General features: G+C 39.6%; 1 protein-coding gene across 6 annotated transcripts in view; it reads right to left on the bottom strand.

Annotated features, from left to right (window-relative positions):
- FARP1 (FERM, ARH/RhoGEF and pleckstrin domain protein 1) overlaps positions 1-21,378 on the bottom strand; it is a 405,781-nt gene that overhangs the window by 63,654 nt on the left and 320,749 nt on the right. For 3 of the 6 annotated variants that reach the window (XM_019523933.1, XM_019523935.1, XM_019523937.1), the window contains exons 14-16: positions 9,254-9,444; positions 6,021-6,110; positions 3,532-3,665 (exon numbers count right to left, since the gene is read on the bottom strand). In XM_019523933.1, the coding sequence (XP_019379478.1) occupies positions 3,532-3,665; positions 6,021-6,110; positions 9,254-9,444 (415 nt within the window). The remainder of the gene's footprint in view (positions 1-3,531; positions 3,666-6,020; positions 6,111-9,253; positions 9,445-21,378) is intronic. The other 3 variants (XM_019523934.1, XM_019523939.1, XM_019523936.1) reach the window with 2 other exon arrangements.

The raw sequence follows: 21,378 nt of genomic DNA, 5'->3' as shown, positions 1-21,378 counted from the left end.
TTATGCTATCTACTCTGTGAGGAGGTCTGTTATATTCCTTCCTAAAGCAGTTCTCAAACACTACCTGCACAGGATGATCTGCTACAACCTGTACCTAGAAACAATTTACAGCAGGGAACTAAGTTTTAAATATTTCGCTTAAGTTTTTGAAGCCTTCCTTCAATGCAATGTGCCAGAAGGAGCGTTTCAGAACATGATACAAGGAAATAGTGAAGAGCAGAAAATATGCCTTGGGCTTCCTGGATCCCCCCACTACCCAGACCATAGCCCATTTTTGGGGAGGGGGGGTGGTAAGGGGAAGAGCCAGTAAGCAGAAGCTGGATGAGGAAGCAGGACCCCAGGGATCCCAGATGCAGTAGCAGCAATGGGGGAAGTGGTCCTCAGGGGGGAGTTTGCAGGCTGCAAATTAATTGCCTGTAGGATTTGTGTATGCCAGTCAGGCAGCCTTGGCTTTTATGAAACTGCTATAAAGAGGGCTATAGTGTCATCTACAACTCAGTGTCAAACCAGAGACATCAAGCGTGGGTCTCCACGGCTCTAATCTGAGGCCAGTTCTATTCAAGATTTTCACTGACGACTCTGAGGGCAAAAAACTGAGTTCACACTTAGTACATGCGACAGAATTAGGAATTAAGGTGATGAGGATACATTGGAAAAACTGTCTGAAATAAACAGGGTGAAACTGAATAAAGAAAATACAAAGATGGACCAATCAAAAGCACAAACACAAAATGGGGAATGAATGAGTCAGCTGCAGTGCTGGAGAAAAGGACCAGAGGGTTGATTTCAAGCTGAATATGAATAGTAACATTACCTACAGAGGCTCTGAAGCCTCCATACCCAGAAAATGTTAAGTGCAGGTTAGACATGTTTCTTGAAGGCAAAGGAGGAGTTAAAGGGGCTCTGATTTAAGTGTCTGCAGTCTCCTTGCACTATTCTGGGGACAACAGAACTCTCAAGGCCACAGGTGTTTGAGAGAGGAAAACTGGTGCACCCCCACCTTAACAAGCCCATTGTGCATTGTAGGAGTCATCTGAACATTTTCCTGGGATGTGGGATTCTCCTGGGGAGTAGATGCACTCGAATGCCCAACATTAACTGGAACTGTCCTGTTATGAGAGAGGTGACTTGAACCCAAATGACCTTGGGGGCATAATTCTGGGTCCAAACTTTTTTTTTTTTTATAATAAAGAAGCTAAGTTTTCCAGTAGACAACAAGGTAAAACTGATATGCTGTTTAGTAAAACTTTCTCAAGTTGTTAGAGAAATCACAGAAAAATGTTCCAGTAGCTTGAAGCAGACAGCAAGAAGCTCTGTCAAGTTTCAAGGAACTGAGAAGATGAGAGGAACTGAGACAAACTAAGTGTATTCGTTCTTTATGCCCTCAGTGAGAAGCAGAAAGTCTATGCAGGTTGCATGGGAACTGCTGGCCAAAAAAATCCCTGAGTTTGGGTGCAGATTTGGGTGGAGGGTATTTACGGGCCATCTCTCTGTATGGAACTAAGGGAATCCAAACTAGCATTCAATGATTTTAGAAATATAATAAACCTTTTATATCTGACAATCAAAACATGATTGCAAAATCAGACACATGAGGTCTTATGACACTTTCTAGTACCAAATGCACTCTGTTGGCCTGGCATCCATCATTTTCAAGGTATGCTGTTAGTACAGTGTAATCCATCTGTAGGAAGACTGATAGCCATACAGATATTTGGCATGCACAGTAAAAACTCTGGTCAGAAGCAGATGTTTGTTTCAAGAGGTGCTTTCTGGACTGGCATCTAAATATATAGGGCCAGATTCATTTTCCTTCTCCACAATTCTTTGTAATTTTTTCAATGCTTTTCTTATGACAAGTCTGACACATTCTAGATGCCAGAAGTACAAAAGTACTATGCCACAGAAAAGTAAGATTTCTATACAATGCACAGAGCTAAACATGCCTCAGACATGGGATCATGTCAAGTAACACTCCAACGTTTCAGCTGAGAAGCCTGATGAGTTATTAAATGGAATAATTTACTGGGTATGTAAAGACATGTTGATACTCAGTTTCTCTGCAAGAATAATTTAGACCCCCCCCCAAATAAATTTTTTATTTTAAAATGGTCCATGCAACAGAAAACAATGCAGTTTTATAAAAAGTTGGCTTGGTAAGCATATTCAGTTCTCTAACAAAAGATATTACCAATACCACAAAAATTACCATGCAGTTTAACAGCCTTTAACAGACAGCCTCTGTTGCAGGTTAAAACACAGGTATACTGCAGAACTGGGTGCAGTGAGTTTGCACAACATTAGTCCATTCCATTCATATTAAGCTGTCATCTAGGGCTATAGTCTTTTACTTCCACAAGACTCAATCATGCTAAGATTATGTTTGCTTTTGTCTGCTTTTGATTAGTTGAATAAATACGTATTACACTGATTAGCATTCATCAAATCTGACTGTAAAATTCCAAGGTCTCCTTTCCCTTCATAGTCTGCTCACTCTTTTCCAATTGAGAAGGAACAGGTGGGCTCTCTCCCCTTTCAATGACAAAACCGCAGCCAACACCTCTTCACGGGAATGTAATCAGCTCAAAGATGTAGGGCAGTAGCTTTTCATCCCAGGAAGATCTCCATGGTCAGAACAATGAATTAGAACTCTGCCTGTAAAAAGTTACTCTTTGGATAATCATTTCTCAGAACCAGCACTGTTCCATTGGACAAATATATCTATATCTACCATATAGATATAGGGTCTCTATATACCTATATAGATATATAGAGACCTCTATTATCTATATAGAGATATAGCTATAGCTAGAGAGAGAGAGATCTATATATATATATATATATATAAATAGAGAGAGAGAGCGCTCTATATAGCTATATAACTATACCTATATATAGCTCTCGCTCGCTCTCTCTCTCTCTCTCCCTCTCTCTCTCTCTCTCTCTCTCTCTCTATAGAGCTCTCTAGCTATAGCTATACCTCTATATAGATATATTGTATAATCATCCATTCCTAATCCTGTGAAGTGGATTGCTTTTAAGAACAATAATGTCTCTTCTAGATCTACAGCTGTTGTGGATGACATCCTTATGTCCTGCTAATGACAGATCAGATGTGCTTTAGAGCAGACAACTACTTTATAGAATTCCTAATTATCATCCTGATCAGGCTGCTACTTACTCAAAAGGATATAGGATATGGTCCTCCATCTCCCTCCTTACTGGTCAAGACTTGTTCATTGCACTTATATCATAAAAGGTACTATACAGAAACAATAACATTTGAAACCAAGAAGTTTTACCAGTTTGTAGGATCTAATTTCGATGTGGGTATAGTCCTTAAAAATCTGAATTACAAAAGCTATGAACTGAATTAGAACAAAGTGAGTCTTCTTTATATACTCTGTTAACAAACAATTGTTTGATTCATCCATATGAACCATGACAATGAACCCATATGGAGCAAGTGTTACAGTAGTGAAACATGGAAAACATTTAACTGTGTAAAGTAATAGCCATAAACAGACTTACCACAGAGCAAGTCTCTGCTCAATTTCCTTGAGAAAACTGGTATGAAATTTGTGCAAAGGTTCAAAGTTGGAAAATATGAGATTTTTCAGTGTTTCTGGCATACAGTCATCCTTACTCACTGCACTCTGAAACCACTAGAAACAGGGAACAATGTTATAAAAGAGAAAGATCAGGGGCACAGATGGCTGTGTAGTGTGTATTTGTACTTCACCTACACAAAATGACCCAACCTAGCTGCCTTGGGCAGTACTGAAGGTTGGCTTGGATTCAGAATAGTACTTACACCGATAAGACTTAAACCACATATATACATTCTGTTTCCACCAGGAGAATTTCTGCTTTCCCAGGAGAAACCACAAGTATATAGAATAGTGGTTTTCAACCTTTTTAGACCAAGATGACCCTCAACAGACTCAACACACCCAACCATAACTTTTGTGCATTGAGTAGCATCCTGTTTCAAAAACTAATTTATTACAGTGCTTATACCATTGCAGATAGGCCAGGTAGTATGGGCAGGGGAATGGCCAGGCAGGGATTGAGCCTGAGCCCAAGCCTGCGTTAATCTGCTTATCTCTTCACACCTGGCTTTTCTCAGATCTCACAGAATGCTTCAAGGGGTTGTGCAGCACCCCAGGGTGCCCCAGCCCCCTGGCTGAGGAACACTGGTATAGATATTCCAGCTTTTTCACCCAGAGCAAAAATGGTGGTTCTGGGAAAAAATAACTTGACAGCAACAAGATACAAATCACTCCTGGGAGAGTTTCTCCCAGGAGAACGAGCATCTGCTCACTTAATGAAACTTAACTCCTCCCAGGGACCAGGAGGAGTGGAGCTACATGGAGTGGCTTCAGTTGTGAGACTACAGCCCATCCTTTCCTCTGACCAGAATCATACTAGACATATCTGTTGGTGCACCCACTGCACAGACACCTCTGCATAGCATATAAATTAAGTAAACAGTTTAAGTGAACAATTGCATTTGTCTGTGCTTTGATTACAGTAACAAGCCTTAAAGAGGTACAAACACTTAAGCAGAAGCTGAGCATGTGAGAAGTGCCAACATCTGAACCACATTATTTCAGTACAAATTACTCAAGATGCTTCAATTACTGTAATCCAGAGGTGTCAAAGATCTGGCCTATAGGCCAGATCAAGCCAAGGGAGCCCTATCATCCCTTCCACAGTGCTGCCTGTGGGTCTTGGACTACCCATACTCTATGTGGTACATGGAGCTGATCTGGCATGCAATGCACATGGCATGCAAGGCTGATTGTGCACTGCATGTGGTACCTGTACCAGATCATCCCCGCATACTGGATCTGAAGCTAGCTCAAAGTGGGCCCACACACCAACCTCATGCATCAGAGCCACCATGGAGCGCTGCTCTAGCCACAAGTAGTGCGCACTCTGGGCTTGGCAAATAGCAGGTATTTGCATGACTTGAATGGCTGTTGTCTGTGGCTGTCTTAAATGGCTTATGCTATATACACAATTTGATGACCCAACTCCCTCCTTCAGTGATCACTGCACACCAGCTAGTTTTGACTGACCTACAGAGGCTGCTAGAGGCTGTTTCAAATAAAAGAAGAAAATAGCTTAATTTTAATTTATTATAATTTTATGTTGGTCCAGGTCCAGAATAGAGGGGATCCCACCCAACTCTGTTCTTCCAGCAAGAACAGCTAAGGCAAGAAGAAAAAATGGTGCTCTTGCAGCTATTACACTTAAAACTTTTGTTAAAGCAGCTTTCAGTGGGTCATTAGAGGTTATCATTTCAGGCCATATCTTGCTTGCCCTACTCATGGAAAAATGCATTTAAATTAATAAAAGAAGCTAATAAATCAATAGGAATATATGTAGAGGTGGAACAGAATTTTTGTTCCAATTCTAAAAGGTTACAGCATAACAAGCTATTTAGTAAATTTTCTTTAGCTGCTTACAGAAAAAAAAAAGAAATTCTAATAGACGCTAGAACTTCTTCCAGATTTAACAAAGGCAATGAAATCTGTAGGAAAAAACAAAAGTATAAATCCCCAGAAGAGTCCATTACCAAACATTTCTGTGACCTTCCAATTAAAGCCATAGGGTTTGAGAGTAAAAGAAAGTAACTGAATTGTGTTTTAAGTTCCTATATTTGGAATAATGTCATGGTATGAAGCATGGCAAATTTCTACCTTCTGCCTCCTCTCTAATTTTTGAAATTCCCTCTTCCCTGGGACTATATGCCTTGTGTACTAGAGAAAATGTACAACGCTTATCTTGCTGGGATCCTTTGCCCTTGCTGACTTCCTTCCCCTGGGGAAGGGGGCTGGACTTGATGATCTTCAAGGTCCCTTCCAGCCCTAATGCCTATGAAATCTATGAAGAAAAAATCATTCCAGAAAAATGAGAGTGCCTTAGAACATGTGAGAGCAGACAGGGAAGACCAAATACTATAGCTGACTACACAACCATGTGGTTCACAAGTAATGCTAAGGTAAACATACCGATGTGATGACTTCGAGGTCCTTAAGGTACGTTCGTTCAGTGGTGGCTACTTCTTTAGCAATAAAGTAAGCTTTGTCAGCTGGACACCTCTGAAAAGTGAATAAAATAGAACATTTTGATGAGCTGTTATAGGGCTGTAACTTGCAGCTAAAAAAAAGGCTGCAGGCAACATTCAATAGGACACCAGGATGTCATTAGTGAGTCTTGCTTGTGATTATTCTGACTTATTTGCACAGTCCTAAAAAAATTACTGAAGAATATCCTTGCAAACACAAAAGAATAAGCTACTTTTTTAGGAATTCTAGAATTATTATTTTTTCTTTACTACCACAATTATTTCTAAGAACCAGTTATTTCTGCTGTGCTTCTTAGCATATTTCACATTTCCAGAGCAGGCCATATTTTGAAGCTCAGGCAGAAAGGCATGTAGCAATCTGAGCCCACTATGACATATTTTAACAAATGGAAAACATGTATTCATCACAGAGAGCTGATGTCACTTATATATTAGTGCTCATATGTCAATACTTTCCTTGTCATAACAATACTGCAGAATACTGTCTACAATTCCAAATTTAGGGTTTTTTTTTCTAATGGGATAGGAAGACTGTAGGTTAAGAGTTGTAGGACAAGGCAAAAATGTAGAATTCAAACTTCAGAGAAATTCTTTCCAGAGTTTTGTAACAGGTAAAATTAGTAGCATCATCAATGGAGAAATCTAGCTTAGAGCACCTCTGGGCCAACAGCTTATTTTCAAAGGTCACATGGCCGGTCAGAGCTTCTGTGCTTTGTTTTGCTCCCTTTTTTATGCTCCAGTGACTAAAAGGAAAGGAAATATAGTAATAGGAGCAAATTTAGTAATTTGTGTTAGTAGGAGCATTGCCAGCAGACTGAGGGAAGTGATTATTCCTTTCTATTCAGTACTGGTGAGGCCACATCTGGAGTACTGTGTGCAGTTTTGCTCCTCCCACTACAGAAAGGATGTGGACAAATTGGAGCAAGTCCAGCACAGGGCAACAAAAATGGTTAGGGGGCTGGGGCACGTGATTTATGGGGCGAGGCTGTGGAAATCTGTCTTATTTAGTCTGGAGAAGAGAAGACTGAGGAGGGATTTAATAGCAGCCTTCACATATCTCAAGGATGGTTACAAAGAGGATGGAGGCTAGACCAGGGGTGGGCAAAATGGGGTGGGCAAAATGGTGGATTCAGCCGGCAGCCCGACTCCATTTCCCAGCAGCCCCTGCCTGTGTCCCTACAGCCAGTTTTCATGGTGACCCCAGTAGTGGCGGGGCTGAGACAGCACGGGACCAGAGTTTCCAAGGAGACCAGCCCCAGCTGTGCTGGCAGGGCACATGGCTAGGCAGGGAGCTGCTCCAGGGATTGGGCTGGGATCTTACGGCAGAGACAGCGTGCTCCAAAGCTGAAGTGGAGCTGTGATCTGCTGCCAGCATGCCCCTGCCTGGGGCATGCTGGCAGCAGATCACAGTTTTGCCCCAGCTCCAGATCACACTGTCATCACTGCAAGATCCCGGCCCTGGAGCAGCTCCCTGCCTTGCCACGTGTCCTGACACTGCTGCTGGGCCTGGTCTCCATGAAAACCCTGGCCCCGTGCTGTCACAGCCCTGCTGCTGCAGAAGTCTCCATGGAAACCAGTCGCAGCAACGCAGGCAGGGGCTGCTGGGAAATGGAATCTGCTGCAGGCCTTATCTGACCCCGGGCTGGACTTTGCCCACCCTTGAGCTAGACTTTTCTCAGTGGTGGCAGATAACAGAAGCAAGAGTAATAGTCTCAAGTTGCAGGAAGGGAGGTTTAGGTTAGATATTAGGAAAAACTCTCTGACTAGGAGGGTAGTAAAACACTGGAACAGGTTACCCAGAGAGGTGGTGGAATCTCCATCCTTGGAGGTTTTTAAGACCGGGGTAGACAAAGCCTTGCCTGGGATGATCTAGTTGGGGAAGTTCCTGCTTTGAGCAGGGAGTTGGACTCATTAGATGACCTCTTGGGGTCCCTTCCAACCCTACTTTTCTATGATTATATGAAAACATTTACAAATCTCTTAGTCCTTGCTTCTCTCCTAACAGCCTTTGCTATAGAAGATTTTCCATAGGCAGGGATACAGTTCACTGCTGTTGGACCCTCCCTACTCAGTACATGATCTTGAGGCAACCACTGCTAGCTGGCATAAGCTAGAGCAGTCAATAGGCTGCCCTAATCTGGGATAGGGTAAAGAAACAGGAAGCTGGTTGCTGGTTCCCAAATTCTCTTCCTTTCTCCCTTCTTTCTACATGCCTTTAGGTAAATACGTGAGGGAGAAACAATCTTTTCTTGAACACACCAGGTGATCAAGGGGAGCAAATGTGCTCTTCCTAAGACTGTCACAGTTCATCAAAGAAGCAGATAGTGGACACATCAGAGTTTATCTACCCTCCCTTGCAATGCAACAGGTGGCCAGCAAGGGAAACAGTGTAGGCTGAGCAAGAACTGGGAAACCCCAAGGGTGCCTGGGGTGGGGCAGAGACCCCTGTCCTCGCCCAATAGTCACAGGGCCAATTCAAACACACCCTCAGTTTAACAAATTCACAGGGTATGGCTCATTGAGAGCTTTTTTTAGTTCCTAACATATGCGCCGTTAAGGAAGTCACCATGGAGGGCTGTAGCTTGGGCAGCCTGGCTCATGTTCACTAATTTTTCTTTAAGCCCCATTACCATGTCAGGTGAACTCTTGTTATAGTCAAGTTGAGCACTTTATTAAAAAAGACCATTACAAACTCTCTCTAAAACACACTTGGTTTATAATCTTGGACCTTATTAAAATAGACTTGCAGAGCCACAGCCATAGGCCTTTGAAACCAAATGGTCTCTGACTTCTGTGGATTTTTGATTAGGCTGCAATGAAGCAAATTATTTTGTGGCTCAATTCTTTCCCATTGAAAACAATGGGAGTTTTGCCAATGGCTTCAAACAGAGCAAGAGGATGCTGTTGGACAGCCTACAAGTTATGGTTGGATACACCAGACAATAAGATAAATGACTGCTCTCAGGCTTTTTGTGAGCACTTGTACATTTTCAATATTAGCTCTTTGCCCCTCTCATGAAAAAAATCCTTTATTGTTCACTCAAATGAAGGGAGTGGGGCAGGGAGAGTTGCAGGGGTCTGGCTGCTAGCCTCAAGCCATCCTTCCAGCAATCTAAACAATGTCCAGAGGAACAGGGTGTATTCAACCATAAATACCTTTCTCCTGACCTCTTCCTCATCATCAGTCCTTATGCCTGATGGGTCATTCAGCAGTGGGCTGATCAGTGGAGAGGACTGCTTGGCATCAGGGCTCAGGTTTGGAGATAACGATGTATTTGCCAGTGGCGGTCCTCCTTGGGAATTGATGGAAAGCTCTGAAAGGTGAGGGCTGCCAGTCAGAGAGCCTGCTAAAGAAACAATACAATAAAAGTCACAGTTAGGACAGGATCTCTCTTGGCAGTTTAAAAAAAGAGTTAGAATCTTACAAAGCACAAAGGTGGAAAATTAGGTAAACCAAGAGGCCAGATCCTTGCCTGGTATAAATGGACCTAACTTCACTGTACTCAGTGGAGCTACTTCTGTTTGTATCAACTGGAGAATCTGGTCCAATTGTTCTCTTAGTTAATAAAACTAGGAGAACTAGGTGAATTATAGCTCCTGTGAAACCAGTGTGATCAGAGTGCACGTACTTCAGCAGTATACATTTCAGACTAACCATCACATTTATGATGTGTTCTTTGCCACAGTAATTCACTCATGACAAAGGATGCATAGATTAGATCAGTTTTCTTGGTTTTACTATTAGTTTAAAATAGAATAGACAAAATAAGTGAGCTGATGTATGACTGCTGCTCTCCCTCCTATATCAGGATACCCAACTAAGCAAATCACTTACAGTACTTCATTGGGAGCTACAGAAGACTAATTATGTAACAAATGCATGTAAAGGAAGTCTAAGCAAACAACAAAAGCAAAACGAAATCCAAAAAACCAACCCCCCTCAGGATTTTCTTTGAAGTTATTGTACTATATAACATCAGTCACATCTAACACAGAGTGGGAAAACTACTACTTCCCCACCTCTACACACAACAGGAGTACATACATTACACGTTGCAGGGTCATTCCATGCTCCTCTGATTGTTTGGGATGGAAACACTAGCATTATGTTTACACATAAAAGCATTATTTTTAATGCACAAACAAGACAATTTTAGATTACCAGAGTTATATAAAGCCTTTTGTGTAGTAAAAATATATATAGTTAATCACACATTTGTGGGTTATGATATATTACATTAAATAATGTTGGAATTAGCGTTTTGTCTATTGGAAGGCAGCCAGGGTGCTGACTGTGCAAATGAAACAGCCTGCCAAAAATCTTTGTGTCATCCCAATTAAGCTAAAGAAATGTCATTGAATGTTAAACCTGATACAGCTAAGGATCTTTGAAACGACAGAATATTTAAAACCCATATTGTTTTGTTTTGGCTTCACACTTTAAAACCTTCAACAGAGAACCTAACGAGCTATCAATTACAAAGGTTAATCACTGGTAAAAGCTGAAATAAATGTTTGCCTATTTACGTATTTAAGGTCAGACTTTTCATTGTGAGTACATCTATGTATTTTCTAGGGTATATTACTTAACTGTCTATTCTTGTTACTACAACATAACTGAGACATTCTGGTGAATAAAGGCAGTGATGCATAAATACCAATGGGAGGAGTGCAATATATTTCTCTTCTGGGAGGCCTCATTGCTAAAATATTTTCCCCCATCCTAGCAGATTTTGTATTTCTCACTGCTTTAAGAATAAAATCAATTAAGAAGTTATTGGTTTGTGTAACCATGGCATTTATGAACTCCATTATATAGTAAAGCCAAACTAGTATTTTTCCTCAATAAGGATTTATATTTTTATCATTATAGCTGGCAACAATTAACCCATAGTTCCACACTAAGTCATTGCTCTGTGAAATCTCAGAGAAAAGCCACAGCTTGTTATACAAATGTCAATTTTATTGACACTAGCACACAACTGTATACAATGCTTTCAAAAGAAATGGGATTCATCATATAGAAATAGTGAAACAGATTAATAGTGAATTTGTAGGTCAAAAGTACTACACTACACTTTATAAAGACACAAGAAAAGTGATATCACCTCACATGTGAAAACAGAGAAATTCTGGCACTGTGTCACATGACAGGGAATAGATCATTTGCACCTGTATGAGAATTTCTCAGGTGTTGTGTTCTAGAAATTGAACACCACCTATATCTGAGATATAGCTAAGGCCCTACTCTGATGTCCAGGAAATCTACATGAAACTTAACTTTACCAGTGCTTCAAACTATAAAATATCAGATGAAACAATCAACTAAAAATGCTCCTCAATTTATATTTGGGGTCATAAACTTATCAGAAGTATTATCACTGATGATCTGTCAAGTGGTGCACAACTTTTTGTAGGTTCTCCTATCAGTAACAGAAAAAACCCCTGCTTTTCAGGCACTGTTTTGCTTGTTAATTTTGCAGTGAAGTAAAATGCTACATTCTCCTTCAGGAGCCAATGCAAGCATTAATGATGACCACACCCAAATCCAAACACTACCACTTGCAGACAAGAGCTCAATTATTCTAATGATTTCTCATTTTACATGTTAAATGGCAACTGCAAATTAAAACTAATCACAAGAAAGTGATTATTGCATGAAAGTGCACCAAACCTTGGTGTTGCATTAATGAGTACTGAATTCTGATTAGTACATGTGCAGATTGACACAAGAACTCAAGTGCTAGAATTTGCTTTTGCCAAAGAAAGAAAGAAGCTGACTAGCTATGCTGAGAGAAACCAAATAGACTATGAAGTGAAAATGAAGATCATCGCCACCCTTCAGTGTGTGCCAGGGTCTCGTTACTATACTTCAATATTTGCAATAAGAGGTTTTAGAAATTTGTATTTCATATACGAAGGGCCATATGAAATATAGTTAAACTACTGTCTCCTTTTCCCTTATCTTTTCACGAATTATAAATAACCTACATTAGTCAAAAGACGTTTTCTTTCAGCATATCTGCTTACCTCTTTATAATGCAAGTGTATATTCAGATATACTTTACTTACAGATTATGTGTTGGAAAACAAATAGAGAAGCAGAAAGCAAAAGGAACAATGTTATTTAAAAGTACAAAATGTACTTTTAAAGTACACATGTACAAAAAGTGCTTATATCACATGAAAAGTTGATGGACTTAATGAAAAATTAGGCTTGCATCAATCATTGGGGAGCCAGTGAAGCTTGTGGTATGTCCAAAATTATGAGGCTAGCTTCAAATTTTGCCAGATGTATATAATTTTCTCATAGTTTTTATTTAATGGGACTTGAATTAGGAACTATGATTCATTCTTCAGATGCAAGGAAACCATATGTAGAACTGACAGCTGCTCAAGAGAGCAGTCAATTAGGTTACTCCAGGACATTCATGGGTTCTCTAGTGTCCGGAGTACTGTTAACACCGTCCACAGTCAGGACAGCCCTGGTCTCAAGAACAGTGTCTCTAGTCTGGATAACATTTAGGCAACCGAGCAAGTGCTATTCTAGTAAGGGCACACTGGTACATAAGTTCTTTTCTCAACAGGGGAGTGACCTATTAAATTACAGTTAATGGCCCCAGCAAGTTGTGAGAATGCACTTGTTTTTTCAGAATTGTCATTGTATGTCCAAAAAGCCAGTCAGTACCAAAAATATTCTAGTTGCTTTCTTAATGGTGTTGATGAAGCTTGGCTTGAGACACCTAATGAAATTACTGGGGTTTGGGAAGGGGAAGATGTCAAAATGAAAATAAACCTCAACTGAAAGTTAATACGAGTAATTCATGCAAGGTCACTGGGACACTAAAGGCTTATGAAACATGAGGACAAGATGATATAATAGGTTAATGTACTACTTTTGCATTTACCTCAACTGCCCCATAACACCTTGCAAACATAAGCAAAATTAACTTGCTGGTCATAATTGAGTAACTCAGTGAATGCGCTCTATGTCCATTTCAGAACATACACTACTATCCACTACCTTTCTTTTAAGAGAGGTCTACTAGCTGAACAGAAGTGTGATAAATTGGAGCTAGAATACATAACTGAAGGAAGGGGAAGTGACAGATACAATATTTGGTTTCAGTCAGGGCTCAGTTTCCTTTTCATAAAACCAAAAAACAATTTTAGAAAACTAGCATAAAGATGCTCCCAACCAGGCACACAGGACAAATATTTAGGAACATTTTCCCTCCCGTTGGTCCCTTCTCAAGAGTAAAACACCTAACTCTTTTACTCTGCCTGGTCCCTGTGTGAACAGTACAGGCAGGGCAGGGCAGGGCAAAATGCAGAGAACTCTCCTGTCCTTCTCATTTTGCATGGCTGCACTAGACAGTTTTAAATCTGTAGCCATAACCCAGAAAAAGTAGAAAGTTTGTGCCATAATCTGTGCCGTAAACTAGAAAAAGTGGAAATTTTACTACCAAAAAGTCATCAAGTTGTGTGATACATAGGATTTATTTCATCTGGAAATAATTCTCCCCCAGACATCCCATCTTCTGAAAAATGGGTGAAGAAACTAATCGCCATCTAGAGCTCTGCATGTAATTCAACTAAAATGGAACATCCAGCTGCTAAATAGTCTGTTTCCAGAGCCGGAGGGAACTGCAGTGGAATCTGATTTATGCTCTGCTGCATAGTACAGAAGATGTAAAATTGTACAATTATGAAAACCAATTAATTTTATATCGACTAGAATTAAATTTTAAAAAATTCCCAGCAAGCTTCATGAAAAACTGCAACCTATCTACTCCTTCAAATATATTATTCAAAGTTACTTTATTTATGAGGTTTAGAGGCCAATTTTTTGACAGAAAAGCCACTCTCACTGTAACATTCCCCACTTATTTGTTTGTCAACCCTGATCTCAAACCCTTTTAAAGACAGCAGGAATTTTTTCATTTATTACAATCTGGAAGTCAAACCATGTTCTATCCATCCCTTGTATTAGTGATCATTGAAGTTATAAAGATTCCCTAATCAGAATTTATCAGATAGGGCCATCATTGTAATAAAGGCAGAATAAAATCTAGCTTACTCTTCCAGAGCTGTATTGGCTGTGCACTATTAGCCATTCTGAAAACTCTCTGGTCAGTCAAGGAAGCAGATAAGGCTTAACCACATATACGGAACAAATACAATGAATAAGAATATATCCAGTTTGCATATGGACTTTTCTGGCAGCAGTTTAAAGTATAGAATTAAACATGAATGAAAAAAAAAAAGCCTTTTCTAACTGCAGCAGCTAGCAGGTTACAGTACCACTGTGAAATTCTCAAGGACTTTGGAGGAAGGGCCCATTCTGTCTCTAATAGTGACAATCCTACTGATTTCAACAAAAGCAGGATCAGGACAGATAGGACTACCAATCTGTGAGACTCTTCCTCTTCCCATTAAGAACTGTGACATTTGTAAACAACGTTTCTCTAATAAACACAGTGTATCAGAATAAAAGAAAGCAGCTATGCATAATCAGAAGTTCATATGCAAATGACTGAATCCAATCACAATGAATTTGGAAAAAGGAGGGAAAAAGACTTTAGAAAAAGAGGTGATGTCATACATCATCAATAATCTGTCTTGCTTTGAAAAATGAAAGAGAGGGAAAGAAAAATTTGCTTCAACTTCACAGCTTCAAAATGTATGCCCATGGCAGCAGCGGTAGCGAGTGATTTGGGAAAATGGTGCATCATACCCATAAACAAATTATCTCATATTCAGGACAAAGCATCAGCCAGCATTTGGACAGAACAGTTAAACCAATGACAGTTTTACAGCAAAATACCAATTAGAATGAGTAAAAGCCTTCAGTACAGGTAAAAATAAAAATAAAAAAAATTAATTCCATGCATACACAGTTAAATGAGTTTGGCTTCACATGCTTATAAAGTTACCAAGCACAGTGTTGGTTTAGTAGCCAGCAACCCCTCCAGTTGTACAAGTCCATGCTTTATTGATATACTGTAGTATTAGACAGTGGCGAGTGTGAAATCAGACAGTAACTGCTGTTGGCCTACATCAGGACATACTCCAAAAATGACTGTTACAAACTAGGGGATACAAAGTCATGAGACATTCCTTGTCTAGTTTTTATCTTTCCATTTTTACACAAAAGACAGAAATAGAACAGTCGGTATAAACGTCCCTAGGGAACACTTGCAGAGAGAGAGAATGTTAGTTTTTAAAAAACGCATATGAAACAACATTAAAATAAAGTAAGCTACACATTTTAGTGCCTTCAGACTGCATGTAAGCTCATGCCACAGATACTGTCCATTTCAACAAGACATCTCCCCAAGACTTCAGTGATCCTGCTTAAAAACAACTGCATATAACTGGATGATTTTTTAAGTGCAACCTGCATTGGGAAAGCAGGTGAGCATAATACATTCAGCGTGGACCAAATACTCATAGTGAAGGTCACCCTTTTGCCTCCACTTCTGTTTCCTAACGTGCTGTGGCTTCTAATGTGGAAACTCACAGCCCAACCTGGAGATCTTGTAACCTCCAGCTATGGAAAAAAGAGTGTTCTCGGAGAACAGGATCACTGTAATAGGAGGAAAAAGGTATTCCCAGTACAAATAGGTATTTCTGCAGTAAAAGGACATTGAGACAATGCTCCAAACAATGCAAGGAACAGAAGATACACCATGCTTTGAGGATAAAGACAGAACATTGAAAAGGCTTTTCCTCCCAGAGAGGTACATGCTGACAAAACAGTGCATACAATGAAACAAAAAAATGCTTCTCTTTAAACGTTATTAAACAAATGACAAAAATGAGAATGAAGTCCCCAGCATTTTTATTTAAAAAAAAATAATTTTGTCTGTTAAGACTTCCGTTTAAAAAGATATATATATATATATATATTGATATGCACATACAGAAATCAGGAAAGGATTGGATGAGTGAAATTCTGCAAAGTGTGTGAAATATTGTTAGTGACTGAAGTAAATTACTCAGCAGGAAAGGGGGAAAATAGGTAATTCAGTTAATCAAAAGTTCCTGGGTTTGTTTGTTTTTTAAGTGCTAACTGGAAAAGCAACAGGCTTGAGCTCTTACATTCACTGAACTAAGACAGACCTAACCTTTAATCTCTTCATAAATCATCACAGGTCAAATGACAACTGTTTTCTTGTTACAAACAAAACTTGAAGCATTCAAAAGGAAAGTACTAACCTAATTTAATTTCTCGCCTTGTGAAAGTATTAATGGGCTACCATCTCATGTTTGATCAATGATAGCTTCAATATTACCAATAAGAGAGCTAGCTTTTGCTAGGATAAACCGTGAAATTGAAGGTTCTTGAGGAATCTAACATTTAAAACAAATATTTCCCTTCTAAAACAAAACTACAACTTTGAAGTATTTACTATTATGCCAGGTGTGTACAGAGATTTTTGTTTTTACTCTTCTAGTGCAACACCAACCTTATTTACATTTGTCCTTGCAGAGAACACGCTTTTGAACACCCAGCTCAGCTAGGCCCAAAAAACTTTTCAAGCTTCATAACATTAAAAAAAAAAAAGTGCTGAATGCTTTTAATAAAAACACAAAACAAGATCAGCCCCTCCGAGAATCCCACAAGGTTTACAGAAGAAAGCAGGGGAATGGGATAGAGAACAAAACACTCAGTGGCTGGTTGGTCAAAATTTAAACAGAAGTCCTGGGATCGCAGGGGCACAGAGCACAGTCTGGTGGGAAGGTGGAGTGCCGTAGTATGCCAGGCAGCTCTGCCTACCTGCTGGACTGCACCCACACCCCTGCTTGCTGCCACTGCCTGGAGTAGTGTCAGTGACTTTGGCAGCGGGTGTGGGTGGGGAGGGCTGTGTCCCAGATGTCCCAAATTTCCTTATGGTCACCTATACATGAGTAACCTAAAATAAATGTTGTATATATCATGCCTTTGATTTTAAGCAGGTGGTACAGCTTTATAATTATCTATGGCATAATACAACCTTACTGTAGGAAAGAAGATTGTAGGAGATGCCCTCATTCAGGGCACACAGAAAGTAAAGACAAGTCTCTCTCATCAATTTGTCAACAAGCAGCATTCCTGTCTTGTTATGCATGCCCAGTGTTATGCTTCCCAAAGTATACATTTATTGAAGTGGGCAAGATGCCCTCAGCTTAAATTCCTGGTCAGTATTTTTTTCCCTACTTGACCCAAGACACATGGGGAAAAAATTTACCCGGTGTAACTTCACAAGGCCAATGGAACAACTACTCCAGGAAAGATTTCAGTCACCATATCTAGTTATGGAACTATAGCTGTCTACTTCACTATAATCTCTTGGCTCCCCTGCTGGTAGCTGCAACATAGGACAGCCATTTGCAGTTAGAAATCCAAAACACTAGCTTCATCTTTGAGAAACTGATGAGTAAAGTAAGTGGATGAAAGGCCAGCTCCTCCTATCACTTGTGAATCCAATACCTTTTGTCTACAAGTCTTAGCTAGAGGTGAGCAACTTGCTCTCTTACGTTTAATAAAGGTTCAAGTTCTACAATGCACAAATGCACACGTATATCAGGGACTTTCCCCATTCTGTGTCGGTGTATGGCATTAAACGGAATTGAAGTTCCACAAAGAAATGTTATTTTTTTAAAAAGAGGAACATATTAGAAACTAGAGGTGACACCTTTAATTTAGGTGTAATTCAATGCAGAACTAACTTTCCTTTCACTTATCCCCATTTTGACCAATAATGACCATCTCTGATTTATGTGGTATATAAGCCATGTGCTGATTCATTGTGTAGGGACAACTATCACAACTATCATTACTTCACATATATAGAGAACTCAGGAAACAATGGAAATACTGTTTTTCAGCCTTAGGATTAAAAAATTATAATTGTATTGTGAAGTCAGTTTTGGATATTGGCACGACTACCAATTACAACAAATGGAAACAGTGTTACTCAAACATAACTTCTAGAAAAACTGGTCAAACTATTTGTTGAAAAACACTTATTGCTGAGATTTGACTCTTTCTGACAGGAATTGTCTTTGAAATGGTCACAAATTGTAGAAATTATGATCAAGTAGTTCATGAGATGTGACTGCATGGGTTTCCATGAATATTTGAGAGTGCGGCTACGAGCATCCAACATTCACAAGTCAGCACATCGGATTGGTCATTTAAGTCAGGTGCTACTAGTTACTCTTTCTGTGTAGCTAAATAATTCACTGGGGTGCTGAAATTTCTCAGGCTGGCAGTGGAAAGCACTTTACAGAGACAAAAAGGAAGTATACAGGGCTAGAAAATGATAAATACGTTTAAACATAGTTATCAGTTCCTAGCATTTTTCTTTCCAACAAAAAGTGAGAGGCCCTGGCAAAGGTTACACTTAAGTGGCATTTAGTTTGTTAATTGTGTCTTAAATAGTAGACTGGTCACACATTCGGGGAATTAATGGTGCTACAAAAAGAGAAACATACCATAAAAGTATTCCTCGAAAAATACGTAACATTTTTGTGGCTGGCTTCCATCGTATCTTAAGTTGAACATATGGAAGGGTTAGAACTGCAACAGGGTCTCCAATGAACCCCAGTATATTCCCCATTAACAGGCAATTGGTAGATTGTTGCCTTGCTCTACGACTCAAATTGGGGTCCACGTTGTAACTCAAACTGGTCCTGGTGTGGTTCTCAGATCTGGCCAATGATCAACTGATTGGTGGCCAGCTCTGATGACTGCACTGGAACCAGTTCAAACCCTGATCCAGCCCTAACCCAGCCAATAACCAGCTGATTGTCCACCAGCTCTAGAGACTGTACTGGGGCTAGTTTGATCCCCAGTGCAGTTCTGGAGCCAGCCAAAAATCAGATGATTGTCAGGCACCCAGTTTTCAACTTGCCAGTTCAGGCAAGTAGTAATGGTGCAACTGGGATTTGATCCCTGATCCCAAAACCATGCATCCTGCTATGTACATGTAGCATTGCAGGAAGTGCAATTGTTGGCCTCAGGGATCAGATACCATCACATCTTTAAAGGACATCAGTCAGTGGCTTTATATATTAGTATATATGGCAGCTAGAATTAAAATGGTGGTGCACTTTACTGAGGAAGAGGAGGAGCTATATATCAGATTTACAGCCATCCAACATACTTTACATTCAGCTTTCTCTTGCCATGTTCTCACCAAAAAACAGCATGGGGAGAGAGAAGTCAGTCAAGCACTTCTGGCATGAATGTTGCTCCAAAATAGTGGTGTTTGGGCAGCAACTTTTATTTGTGCCAAAATCATCTATGATGTAGAAAAACCAAGTTACCCAAATGTTCACCAAAATGTGGAAAAGAATGAGCCTTGGAGTAGTCCAATCAAATTGAGACATTCATTTAGCAAATCGCTTGAAAGTGCATTATTCAAAATTTTTGCTTTGCTCTTACACTTACATTTGTTCTGACAAATACCATTCTACTGTCAAAATAAGTTGTTATACTCTTCTGATCTGATTTCACATTCCATTTAAACTTGAGAAAGGTTATGATTCTTCTGTGTTAAGTTTCCTGAGTTATGGAAACACACCTCTTCATATTGACTGTATTCAGTCAATTTTCCATTCCACCCTTGCTCCACAAAGTAAGTGGAACCCACACACAACTATATATGTATTCAGTTAGTTGTATGTTCAATTACAAAGAGGGATCTGAAGCAGTTCCCTTCACATAATTTATATTTGAGATGCATTTCAACTTTTAATGGGCTGATAAACATTAAGAAGATATAACCACCATGCCTCAGCAGAAGCAGCAGGAGACTGTTGTCTCATTTCAGGGTGGCATCCTAAGAATGCTCTGCCGCATCTTATACAATGAATACTTATCTGGAAGGTATAGAATATGGACCAATTTAAACCAAACATAGGGCGGCCTTGACTATCCTGCCTCTTAATACTCTATAAATCATGCTACCCTAAGCAAGCTAACAGCTCTTTCATCTATGCACCACAATTACATTTGCTTTAATTAGCCAATTGTATTCAATTCCACCTAGGCCAACTCAGGTATTGCAAATGCCGATACGGAAAGGAACTAAGGAACAGTGCTCCCAGAAGTACACAGCATGTGAAACTATAAGGGACATGGAGAAAGCTGAAAACTCTCTGCAGGGCTTTTTCCAGTAAACCATTGTAATGAATGACTGAGTGTGCTCAGGATTTAAGAGTAACAAACTAGACATTAGGACCCCCATGGCCTGTTACCACCTCTGCTGTGCTACTCAAGCTGACTCACTGGGTAAATCACTGCCTCTTTGTGCTTCTACTTTCCCTTCTTTAAAGCATGCCTAATAATACTTGCATTCCTCATGGGGACTTAAAGCTTACTTTATTCTTGAAAATAAAAGTGAAAAGTATTGACATGAAAAGTTTAAGTATAAAGGAACCAATGAGCAATTAATATTGGAGAAATCCCAGAACCCATTGAATTAAGTGAGAGGAATTAAACCATTTACTGTTACAAAAAAATAATATGTAATGGAATCAGGCCAGGGATTTGCTGAGAACACAGCCCATGGCTGATGTGGACATTAATCAATGTCTGGCAAGATTAACTTAGGTTGACCAATTTGTCTCTAAGCATTTTGTGTAAAGAACAACAAAAATTCTTCTATTTTACATTATGTTCAGTCTCTTACCCTCAGGCCCCACAAAACGTACAGCCCTTTTGCTCAAGGGTCCTTTATATACCTATCTCACCAACAGTTTGTCTGATTTTAAGTGAGAATGTTAACTTAGACACAGTTCTGTTGTTTGAATTCCTGGCAAATCCCCAGATATGAAACATGTGTCTGATGGAAGGATTTGGCCCACAGAATGTATTTAATTAAATGCTTGTCTAATGGTATAAAATGCACTTCAGTGGCAGAAGACTGATGCAGAATGATTGGTTTTAAATTAAATGACTTCCTATGGAATTAATTAAAGCTATTTTTTCATAATAAAATAATTCCTTGTATACGTATTTTTAAAACTAGATATATAGTACTGACCCTGCAAAAGCACCAGATAAAAGGAAACAGCTGGAGATGAATGTTGTTTTCCAAGATTTCTGTTCTCTGGGAAAAACTTTTAATGAAAATGGGAAAGGGCAGGAGGGCAGGGACCTGGGGACAGGATGGGTACACAAAACCCATAGGATGTTTTATTAGCTACTAAGCCAGTTCTTAAGCTGACAGACTTTGTTTTATTCTTTTTTTTACCCCCATGATATAAAATATTAAGTCTATTACCCT

This window comes from Gavialis gangeticus, unplaced genomic scaffold (genome assembly GCF_001723915.1).
Source record: "Gavialis gangeticus isolate Ggan-Ray unplaced genomic scaffold, GavGan_comp1, whole genome shotgun sequence".
Taxonomy (NCBI): Eukaryota; Metazoa; Chordata; order Crocodylia; family Gavialidae; genus Gavialis; species Gavialis gangeticus.
The sequence above is the reverse complement of the archived record's forward strand: the minus strand, read 5'-3'. Positions and strand labels throughout refer to the sequence as shown.